Source organism: Microtus pennsylvanicus, chromosome 3 (genome assembly GCF_037038515.1).
Source record: "Microtus pennsylvanicus isolate mMicPen1 chromosome 3, mMicPen1.hap1, whole genome shotgun sequence".
Taxonomy (NCBI): domain Eukaryota; kingdom Metazoa; phylum Chordata; class Mammalia; order Rodentia; family Cricetidae; genus Microtus; species Microtus pennsylvanicus.
This window is the reverse complement of record NC_134581.1, coordinates 66,110,478-66,122,873: the sequence shown is the minus strand read 5'-3', so window position 1 is coordinate 66,122,873 and position 12,396 is coordinate 66,110,478. Positions and strand designations below refer to the sequence as shown.

Sequence of the window (12,396 nt, the reverse complement as noted above, 5' to 3'; positions counted from 1 at the left end):
ACTATGTAGAGACCCTGTCTCAGAACAAGTTATATTTTTGTATAAGTACAAGGTAAACATGCAGTACTTGAACAAGTATACAGCACATTTGTGCAGTTCAAATTTTGGAAGAGCAAAGATGGTGAAGAATGCATGATTAAGGAGGTGGGGGAAATGTCCTAAAAGACTTTGAGGCAGTGTTTTGTTTTTTTTTTTTAAGTGAAGAAACCTTATTTTTAAGCCTGGAACCTCTAGCTTAGTGGTTCTCAACTTTCCTAACACTGCAGCCATCTAATATAGTTCCTCATGTTGTAGTGATCCTCCAGCCATAAAATTATTTTCATTGCTACTTTATAACTGTAATTTTGCTACTGTTCTGAATTGTAATGTTAATATCTGATATGAGACCCCTGTGAAAGGGTCATTCAACCCCAAAGAGGTCATGACCCACAGCTTGAGAACTGCCTCTCTAGCTCACTTTTTCTAGAGAATAAACATTAGCTCAGAGTAGAGCTATAGTTCACTGCATATTAGTTCTCCAGTGTTCCTGGGTCCTCACTCTTCTAGATCTCAAAACTCATGGGCTCAGTTTGCAGACTGACTCAGACCTTAATGCTGATAGCAGTGTCTTATTTCTAGTTTATTCTTTTGACAGGTCAGTTACCTTTTTATTATTATTTTTTTTTTTTTTGATTTTTCGAGACAGGGTTTCTCCGTAGCTTTTGGTTCCTGTCCTGGAACTAGCTCTTGTAGACCAGGCTGGCCTCGAACTCACAGAGATCTGCCTGCCTCTGCCTCCCGAGTGCTGGGATTAAAGGCGTGCGCCACCAACGCCCTGCTTTATTATTATTTTTAAGACAGAATCTTTCTGTGTAGCTCTGGCTGGCCTAAGACTCACAGATCCACTTCCTTCTACCTCTCCAAAGGCCCCCAGAGTTCTACTTCGAGTCAGAGTGTTAACCCTTGAGCTGTTTTGAGACAGTGTTTCTCTGTGTAGCCCTGGTTGTTCTGGAACTCTCTGTCTCTGTAGACCAGGCTAGTCTTGAACTCAGAGGTCTGCCTCCATACTGCTGGGATTGAAGGGGTGTGCCATCACCACTCAGTTTTAAGAGTGTTGTAGGATTTCTTTGTTTTCGGTTTTGTTTTTGTTTAAAGAAGAATCTAGAAAAGATTTCTGTAGATACCATATACAACTACAATCTCAGTAATAGTATAGTCCATCAAAAATAACTATAGAAAACAAAGCCCAAAGATCTAGTTTTTTTCTTTAAAATATTCCCTGTAAAACAGGCATGATTGTACATCTTGCAAATTTAGCACCCCAGGCCAGAAAGCAGGGAGATTGCTATGAATTTGAAGCCAGTATAGGCTACAAACCAAGATCTGTCTCAGAAATAATCATAATAAAGATGATGGTGGTGATAAATGAAAATTAAAGTGAGGAAATAAAATGCATATTTGTTACAGGGTGTAAAGGCTGTTTTGGCTGAAAGTTATGAAAAAATACACAAAGATCATTTGATTGGAATTGGCATCGCTCCACTTGAGTACCTTCCTGGAGAAAATGCAGACACTTTGGGCCTCTCTGGTAGAGAAGTATTTTCTTTATCATTTCCTGAAGAACTCTCTCCTGGAATTACATTAAATATGAAGGTATCTTGAAGATTTCCAAATACACAATTGTGTACTCTGTACTCAAATGGGCTTTTGTTAGTTGAGTAAGAACTGTTTCTCATTGCATGTTAATGTCAGTGCATGTTAGCTGTAGCTCTCTCCTGTTAATATGTGTTATTAATAGAGCTCGTGTCTGAGGAAAGGTAGAAGGAACTGGTTGGTTAGTCTAGGAAAAGATGCCTGATAGAGAACTGAGGCTCAGTTCCTTGTGCTGGATTTTCAGCTGTTTGTGTTTTTATCTAAATTTGACCCAGGCAATAATCCATTCCAAAGAGAAGCAAAAGTTCATCACTCAGTGTTATAGTAAGACTTTATAACTAAGGGAAGAAAGTCAGGGACAGTAGAGATTGTATGTGGTCCGACACTTATGTCTCGTAAATGTCTATAATGAGTAATGACTTAAGGGAAGCAGCATCCGCGTCATGCTGTGGAATTGCAGAGTTCTTTAGAATTAGAGAGCAAACTACCTGGTTTTCCCCTTAGCTCTTTGGGAGGGGTCTCATGTTTTTAAATATCGGAAGGGTTTGGGGCAATGAAATGTAGGAATTAGAACCGGGAAAGTGAGGCAATAAATCAGGTAGTTAGTGGATGTGGATACAAATGATCTTAACCAAGTAACACTTTGAAACTCTGACGCTCACACATCTTTTTGTTTGTTTGAAGACGAGTACTGGAAAAGAATTCCGCGTGATTGCATCATTTGAAAATGATGTGGAGATAACTTTGTACAAACATGGAGGCTTATTAAACTTTGTGGCTCGAAAATTCTCATAGTATATACTCACCGTGGTATCTTCCGTGACTGGTAACTGCAAAGCCTTTTGTGCTGGAGCCAGGAACCCTTGCCATGGAGCTGCAGATAATTCCAGTAAACTCGTTTTTCTCATCCATGGATGTAAATGAGTATGAATCAGTGTAGTAACTGAAATGAAATCTTGATCTTAAATAATATACGAATGGTGCTATTAACATTGCTAAAAATCAACGTGTGAAGTGTGTTGTGGAAGAGACCTGTAAGTATGGGGGTTATATTTTATCAGAACATTTTGTAAATAAAGATAGAATTTGAACTTGTGTTGAAGATTCATATGAGTAGCCTTTCTGAAGCTGTTTGTTTTGTTTTGCCCTATAAACTTGGATTGCTGTTTGTTGGTTTAAGAATAGCAAGTTGAAATACAAGAATCCAGATTAGACCCTAATTTATAAGTGAATTTTTAAGTGTGTTTCTTTCCAGAATTGAGTTGGACACAGTTGGTATTCCCAATTTGTAATATAAGTCAGATTTACCCTTAGTCTCAATATGTCTGAGGATTAGAACCTGCCCCAGATCACAGTTCCTCTGACCAGTCCAACCAAAGTTTGCTCCATGCCTGAAGATAAAAAACTGCAAAATATAGATGATTGTATGATACCATGTGTTAGGTCAAATATATATGCTATGATACAGCTCTTTAATTTTTTAGTAATTTGCCACTGTGACCCCTCTGGCAAGCCCCAAATTCTGGTGTTTTAATTTGGGCTAGATTTTACTCATTTTACATGATGCTGTAACTTCTGTAACCTCAATTAGGTATTACTAGCTGATATTCCACACTCCTTTTATGAATGCTGAAAACAACTTTGAATCAATTCTATATTTCCTCTAAACTTAAAAGTTATCTACCCAAAATTACTTGGCTATACATCCAAAGTATTTTTAAAGTTTTTTTTTTTTACAGTCCTTTAAGTTGACTTACTGCTATTTGAATATTTGGGATACATCACTCTGTTCATTTCATTGTGATTTGTTTGTTTTTAATCAAGACTGACCATGAGGATAAGACACTTGGCGATCATTGCTGTCTGTACGTCATGTGTTCCCCCAGTTGCATTTATATCTGTTATACCACATCACATGTTTTTGTCCATGTTTTAAATGTTTTAAATCGTTTTTAAAAGGGTTGGTAATTACTTTTAAAAGGCCCTATACCTCTTTTTAATTAAGAAATTAAACTTAGCAGCAAAATGTTAATTAAGTGCAATGATTTTTTAAAATGTTTTCTTCTTCTGATCTGGTTTTGAGCATAGCACAAAACAAAAAGTACTTGTTTTATGCTAAAATTCAGGAACTACCAAACCAGTAGTGAGTAAGGAGCACTGGGAACTGAACTTTGCACATAATCAGTCATACAGTCTGTTGAAGTCTTTTTCAGATATGTATATCTACTTGGACTAGAATTTGACAAAACAAAGTCTCGTTATTAGTGTTTTTTGCTACTTTGAAATCATATTGTGTTCTGGTAGAAGCCATGTGTCTTCTGTCTGTGCATCTGTGTTCATCTGGTGGAATCCTGAGTTAGGAATGGGGAAGTTACAAGTTGAATATTAAAATACTGGTACATGCTTTGAAGAAATGGTAATTCAGGATGTTTATATGGGGGGTGTCTTATTTTGAAGGCACACTCTGTCAATAATCTGAGTTAAAGGTGTGGATATAAACATCTAAGATGCTGTGAATCAAACATTTACATTTCCAGTCCACCCTCCAGGAATGGTGTAAAAAATTGTATTTCAGAAACAAAGTCAAGGTTCTCGATCTCTTGCTTATAAACAGTGAACTAAACTCTTGATAAGCATGGTTTTAAATGGGGGAAGGAAATTAAGCGCATGTCTCAATGCGTATATTTTATAATTCTGCCTCTAGCCAAATGATGCAAAAATGTGATGGTCTGTGTTTAATGTGTTACTTCCTTTATTTTGACTATTTTTAGTATTTTTGTGTTATTTTCTAAACATTACCAATTTTTGGGAAAGGAAGTGAACACAAAAAAGCAATCAGTATTGTGAACATAGTGCAGTTACCAACAGCAGCATTTTAATCTCAAGAACATTGTGTTCCATGCTGTTGTGTGCCTTAGTTGTGCTGCTCGTGCAAATGAAGGAAAGACTTCCAGCAGGTACCTGTCTCTGTATTAGCACTTGGATGAGGTATCTCTTCACCAGACTGTGTGGGTTTTACTGGTATTGAACTAGATGTTGCAAAGCCAGAGCCAGTTATTTTCATATGTGATAACAATGTAGTGTGCATTCCTCTTCTCAGTGGTAAGTGACAAGATGAGAAAAATTGACACTCTTCAGGGGTTGAAAACCGGCTTCCTTTTTGCTTTTGAGTCTAGGGAGAAGACACTAAGATACTGGATAATGATACTAGATTTGATTTTGGGGAAAAAAACAGGGAAAGGAAGTGGACTTTGACTTTTTTCAATGGAATTTTTTTTCCCCTTCAAGGGGAACTGTGACTGTGCTGATGTGATCTTTTTGTTTTGTTTTTGTTTTATCAATTTTATGCATAATACATGGCTATAAAACCATATATATATATCTTAAGTAACTACAAATCATTGTTATTTAAAGCCAACAAAATAGCATAACAGTTTTAAGTTCAATAATGTTAAGTATTGTATAGAAATATATTGGAGGTAAAGTTCAGTTAATGAAATTGTGTATATGTTATTGATGCTGTAAATTATTTTTAATAAAGAAATTGTATTACCACATTTGACTCACATTGTATTTTGTCATAACAGAATAAAATAGCATGACTTATGAAATAAAATGCTATCCATAAATTTCTCCTTAAATATGTTCTGTAATGTTTGGCCTTTGTTCATTCCCATCCAGCATTTGAACCAGCTAATCTCACCATTATATCTCAAAGTTCCTTTCTATGCTTAGACTTAATCGAAAGTCTGAAATATGGTTAGGACCCACTTAAGAAATAGTAAATGGATTTAATTCAGGGAGTGTTCCAACATAGTCAAGTAATAGAATCAGTTCAGTGTGAAAGGACTAACCTGACCTAAGCCAGGATCTTTTGTACATGCACTTAAGGCATGGCAGGCAACTTAACATTCAAGGGATGGAGACTGTTTATTCTACCAGGCAATTTCAATGCTGAGCTGACATTTGGATGTTTAAAAACTATTTCACCAAGTGTGGTGTTGCATGCCTGTAATTTCAGTGCTATGGAGCTAAAACAAGGAGGATTGGTTGAGTTGAGGGCCGCTACTGTGGCCAACTACTTGTCCCAAAGCAAATTTTTTTTTCAAGCTGAAATCTCCTATTCGTAGCTGATATTCCTTGATTCTTTCTCCCTAATCTGTCCCTCATTTTAATAACTAATTTAAATACATAGTTACTTATAAATTGAAGCTACTAGAATGGCATTGCATGTTTCCTTTATACCATAGATCTTTGTTACGGTAACTGATAACATTTAGGACAGATTTGGAAAGCTCATTGATATGAATTGTTTATTACAGGAGGAAAGGGCTTTGTTATAGGACAGTGGTGTCATATGCTCTGGAAACTTCACACTGCAGGTCCTACTAATGGTGTCACTCACTGTGCTACAATTTTATTGATGTTTTTGCAAAGCAAGTCTTCCACGGCCAGGAGCTAGGACCACAGCACTCTGCCTAAATCAAGGTTTTGTAAATATGGTCAGCTTTCCACTGATTGGAAAGGATAGTCCAGGAGTTAGGGTTTAGGGCAATGATAGGTCACGTGTCTAGCAGGATCAAGCTTTGGATTCAAATCCCTGTGGGAAGAGCAGGCTGAGCCAAAACTGTTCCACTTTACTCGATACATATGCTGTCAGTCTTAATTTGTATATTGTCTGCACAATGAGCATTACTTCTAATGTAACAGGTTTTAATTTTTTACTCTGTTTATGTGGTAAAAAAAATATCTATTTTAAGATACTATCTTCCCTCTGCATTAAAATTCCTGTAGGGAAATGTGTAGAAGGTAAAATAACCAGAATGCAATCAAACTCCAGATTCAAACGATCCACATGAGCATCCTGTAATTTCCTTTCCGCCAAAGTCATCTTTCTCTCAGCTTCATCAGATAATTCTCTTGAACTATTTAAGTCCATGTTACCTTCTAAGGTTTGAAACAAATTACTTAGTTCTTTATTTGTTACTCTAATAGTGGGCCCTACATGGGCAATGTCTCCCAACGATTTTTGAAAGTCATTAAGATTCTGAAATTGATCTCTCCTGATTCGTACCTTTTGTGGTTGAATTTTTTGTAAACCTATTTTAAATCCTAAGTTAAATTAATAGAATATCCCCTTTGTATTTTTTTCAGAAGCAATTTGTAATCCACACCAAGGCAAAATTTTCTTCAAACATTTTTTGAAGTATCTATATTTGAACCAGCTAGTAAAATGTTCTATATAATGAAAAATTACAGATTGTAGGTGTAATTAACAAGGGTCCATGATAGCCCAGAATAAAGTATACCAAGTATTTATTTGGGAAAAACATTAATGGTAGAGAGCTGTGGTCCTCTTTGGGCACCGGAAGCTGAGAACAGAACTCTGACCACCATCCAAGAGAGCAAGCATGGTTTTCATCAGCTCTTATCAGACCATGCCCTTATGGGCTGGTACCCAAAAGGCTATTGGCACAATGAATTCACACAATAAGAGATTGAGGACATTGTACACAAACTATTTCCAATGACTATCTAACAAAACATTAGCACAGGGTTAGGCTATTTAACATCCCTCAAGGGAGAATCTTCTATTGATATCTTTTTTTTTTTTTTTTTTTTTTTTGGTTTTTCGAGACAGGGTTTCTCTGTGGCTTTGGAGCCTGTCCTGGAGCTAGCTCGGCTATTGATATCTCTTAATGGGTTGAGAATCATGATAAGTAGGCACTGTGAAGGCAAATTTTTCATCCTTTTTGTAAAAGTATAGTGAAGAAACAGTCTTTTAATTCAATAACTATAATATTCAATCCTTCAGGTAATAGAGAAGGCAGGGAAATTCCAAACACAGCCTATTGGCTGAATCACCTTATTAACAGTTCTTAGATGTGTTTACCGTTCTCCTTTTTCCTGATTTCTTTTAAATAACAAATATAGGAGAATTCCAAGGATTGGTTGATTCTTCAATATGTTGGGCATTTAACTGCTCCTGTACTAGCCTAAGGCCTGTAATTATTTGGATGTCACAGGCCATTGTTCCACCCAAACAGGTTTGTCGATCAGCCATTTTAAAGGTAGGGCTGTTGGTACCTCTGGAATACCAACAGCTGTGGTGCCCTGCTTATCTATGATTTGAATGGTCTGTTACTGTTCTTGGTAGTATCTTTTGATATTTCTCTCATAAGCATTCCTTATTTTATAGTGTTTTTCTGAGATTGGGGGAATGTTAATCTGTTTTCCATTGCTGCAGTAAATCATGTCCCCATAAATTCATTGCTATGTTAGCCATATTTGGTTTCAATTTTCCTATTTGTCCTTCTGGCCCTATACATTCAACCCATCTCACGCTTTGTTTTACTTGAGACAAACTGCCAAGCCCTAAAAGCTGAACATTTACTTCCTGAAGAGGCCAACCTGGATGCCATAATTAGTGCAATTATTGTTACATCTACACCTGTGTCTACTAAACCCTCAATTTCTATGCTGTTTATTCAAATTCTACCTTTGGTCATTTATAGAAGTTTGCCAAAGTATTTGCTTTATGATATCTTGTGAACATTTTGTTTTATCTTCTAAAGCTGTTCTGGCATCCAGTTCAGTATGTTTTTTAACAACAGGCCATTAATCATTTTGTGGAAGATTTTCCCAATGCTGGCAGGCAAAGATTAAACTACATTTGATATTGAGGCCTTGGAGAGGCTCCAAAGGACATTTCCCAATGGCAAAGGGTAACCCTGCCTATCACTTGTTGATCTGCATTCATTAGTCCAATGTTGGCCTTTGCCCTACTTTCTGCATACTCCAGAGGGCTGGGGCCTTCTGTTTGAATTATTTCTAGAATAAGCATTGTTTCTAGGAGCACCTTACCTATACTCCTTTTTCAGATGACCTTGTCTACTGCAATTAACACACCTAATATTTTGATTTTTCTTCATATTTTTAGAAAGCAGTGCTCCTATCCAGGTATCATCATTAGAATCAATATTGACTTATTTCTGATTCATTCTTCTATAGGTGCTGATGTTGCCCTTAAAGGCCTTATCACCTTTTTACATTCTGCATTAGCATTTTCAAAAACCAAAGTTTCAATTAATATTTGTCAAGCATCTGGATCAGAATCTTTCTATTTAAAGCTGATGTTAATCTGTATAAAAGATCAGTGAAGGGGCTGGAGAGATGGCTCAGCGGTTAAGAGTACTGGCTGCTCTTCCAGAGGTCCTGAGTTCAATTCCCAGCAACCACATGGTGGCTCACAACCATCTGTAATGAGATCTGGCACCTTCCTCTGGCATGTGGGCATACATGGAGGCAGAATGTTATATAATAAATAAATAAATCTTTAAAAAAAAAAGATCAGTGAAAGCTTCTTTCAGGCCTTGTAAAATTTTAGTAAATGACTCAGTCCTCTTTCCTGATTCTTCAATCCTGTCCCAAGCATTCAAAGCTGCTATACAACATAGAATCAGGGTGTTATCATTCAATATACACTGTCTTTGCAAACCAGCATACAGACCCTCACCAATAATTTGGTTTTGGGAAATCTCATGACCTCTAGCCCTACCTCGTTGTTCTAGAGCCCTGGTTTCCTCTTTACACCAAGTTCTCTATTGTAATTGAGGACCAGATTATAATATGGCGGTAACTAAGTCCTTCCAGTCTTGTGGAATAATTCTGTTCCAGTTGCCCATGAATGCATGTGAATGCATGTCATATGAAACTACTGCTCCTTAAATCTCTTTAATTCTAATATATCTACAAAATTCCAATTAACTTCTGCATAGCTTTGGGGATGCATATCATCTGGTGGTTGTTGTTGAATAGTAAGTAACCAGATATATTAAAGTTGGTGTTCTAATAACCTTAGGCTGTTCCTCTCCAGTTTTTACAATGTACTTGTGTGGTAAGTTCTGCTCTAAATTCCTCTGCCCATGTCTGAGCATTTTTTTTTTCTTTTTCATTAGTATATCTTTCCAAGGTCTGCATCCTATCCATCCACTCATCATTATTAGAACAAAAACCACTAAGGCTATTATTGATAAGGCATTAAATACCATACTGACAGTATTAAATCAGTGTTGGTTAAATCATTGATCTTCCCATATTCTGCTTCTAACTTCAAGCCTTCTAAAGTACAGTATAGAGATCCCTAGCATCCTGCATTGTTATTTTCCCATTCTTAATGTAGAAGTTGTTTTTAATATTATTTAACTCTCTCCTACTTTTCTAAAGGATTTCCCAAATCTCTCCCCAATTCTGTTGACTTCTCCAGGCAAATCACAGTGGACTGCTAGCATAGGGAGGTCCAGAAGAGCTGGCTGGTGTGACCCCTCCTGTATGGTTCTACCACCCACTGGGTGCCAATTGGGTTTTTTTTTATGTTTGTTTGACTTTTTTTTAATTATCTGCAGTGGCTGCCCCTTAAGCACTGCTTCAGCTGCAAGGCCTGCAGTCTGAGGGGATTCTGTTCCCGCAGGTCTCAAATCTTTTAAAGCCACTAAGGGAAACTATCTAAATCTAAAGAACTCAGAATTCAAGGTTTGAGGTGGGATTCTGCTCACTCAGAGAGGCAAACAGAATAGCAAGTAGCTAACCTCCTTTTGCTGGCATCTTCCAAAAACAAAAATCAAACAAACAAAAAAACCCACCATCCTTCTCTCTGCCTTGCTACACATGGTCCCTTTTTACCACTGCTTGTCAGCTACTTGGTGACACATCCTCCTGCTCACAGGTTAATTTTCTTTAATCAAACACCTTTGAATTGTTAGCAAAAGTAGTAGGAAAAATGCATCACACTTTAAAATAATATTCTCCAACATTGACATTCAAAGACTAAAGTGATTACAATTTCAGATTCTAGGGTAGTGTCACAAAAGCAAATACCAACACAAGTGCATCCTGGTAGTTGGGATATTCAGACTTCATGGAAACAACAGCCTTGGTGCATTTATCACTTGATTTCAGTTTTGCTTCCTAATTACCAGTTACAGCTAGTTTTGCTGTTTTGATGAGAGTTGTTTGGATAGGTTTTACAACTGCTAGGCTATCCACTGGTGTTCAGGTTATGTTTGGGCCACATAGTAACTTTTCAGTGAATAACAGACCACATGGAACTGGTTTCTAAGATGTCACTCAGTAGCCATTGAAGAAGGACACTTGAAAGAAATCCCACACTAGCTCAGAATTGAGAATAATAGATGGTTATTTATGGGGGTAGACTCACAAATCAATATTCTCTGCTGGAATGGAGAACAGCAACCAAATCCCGCAGCCGGAAAAGAGGCCAGATGCACGCTTTACATTGGCATAAATAGTTTAAGAGGCCACGCCCCAATGGGCAGTTAACTTAAGGGCTACTGGCTGTAGGATTTCCTACAGCAAGCCATTTTAGTTTGTGTAATTGCATTGACATTTGCAAAATGAGATTACCAGTGAATTACAGACCACATAGAACTGGTTTCTAAGATGTCTCCTAGTAGCCATTTTAGTCTATATGAATTCATTGACACTTGCACATGGGATCACCTTAGGATGCATTTCTCAGAACATGTACCAGCAGTATCATATTAGTACCTAAAAATTAGTCATCTATAGCAAAAACAGATGTATATGTACAATCCTCATAGTCTGCTCATATGACCATTGAATTTTATGTATTCATTGTGTTAGCACTAAACTCTGAATGTCCGTTATATAAAGGAAATACAAAACTGCATGGTTGCCCCAGGGCAATAGAAGGTGCTTGCTGGACACACTTGGTCACACAAATTCTGTCTCCAGAGCCATGCAAAGGTGAAGGAGAGAACTGAGGCTACAATGTTGCCTATGATCGCATGTGCGCACACACACACACACACACACACACACACACACACACACACACTGGTTTTTCTAGATAGGGTTTCTTTGTGTAACAGCCCTAGTTGTTCTGGAACATGCTTTGTAGACCAGGCTGTCCTCAAACTCAAAGAGACCCACTTGCCTCTGTATCCCTAGTGTTGGGATTAAAGGTGCATGCCACCATGCCCAGCTTTAATATATTTTTTAAACTACAAGATTGTTTTCTAGAACACATTTTCTGTTGAGGTTGAACCCAAAACATTATACATGTTAGACACTGAGCCCTGACACTACAAATTGTCTTTGTTTCAAATTGGAGGGGTGTGTGTGTGTGTGTGTGTGTGTGTGTGTGTGATACATCATATGCAAACACACACAAAATCTCCAATGTTGAGGGAAAAATGGTTTGGCAGCACACATTAGAAATCTTAAAATACTGAACAGTTCATCCTAAAGACAATCTGAAGTACACAAAAGCTGGGCAAGGTGGCGTGCACTATCATCTCAGCACTTGGAGGTGACAACAGGAATCCAATCTGGGCTACATGAGATTGTCTCAACCAAAATTTTAAGATGTACAAAAAGTTTATGTATAAAGATACCCTTAAAATGGGAAAATATCTACTTAAAGTGAAAATGACAAGTTACAGAAAGCATTTTTTTTTTTTACTCCTTTACAACAGGGCTTCCTTATGTAGCCCAGCCTGGCTGCCTTGAACTCAGAATCCCGTCTCGATGTCTCAAGTGCTAGGATTGCACAGCCATCACTATACCAGACTATGCATTTCTGAAGAATGTCACAGGAGATGGCTCAGTGGGTTAGACTCCTTGCAGCCCACACATAAAGACCTGAGTTCAGATCCCCAGAACCCACGTAAAAAGTCAGACATTACTGTGCTTTTCTGCAACCCTAGTGCTGAGGAGAAAGAA

The 12,396-nt window shown here is 37.5% G+C and overlaps 1 protein-coding gene across 1 annotated transcript in view; it reads left to right on the top strand.

The window, feature by feature from the left end:
- Window positions 1–5,187, top strand: part of Ireb2 (iron responsive element binding protein 2) — a 45,137-nt gene extending 39,950 nt beyond the window's left edge. Inside the window, exons 21-22 of the mRNA XM_075965867.1 lie at window positions 1,447–1,632; window positions 2,317–5,187. Coding sequence (XP_075821982.1) covers window positions 1,447–1,632; window positions 2,317–2,427 — 297 coding nt within the window. The 3' untranslated portion in view covers window positions 2,428–5,187. The remainder of the gene's footprint in view (window positions 1–1,446; window positions 1,633–2,316) is intronic.
- The last annotated feature ends 7,209 nt before the right edge of the window (window positions 5,188–12,396 follow it).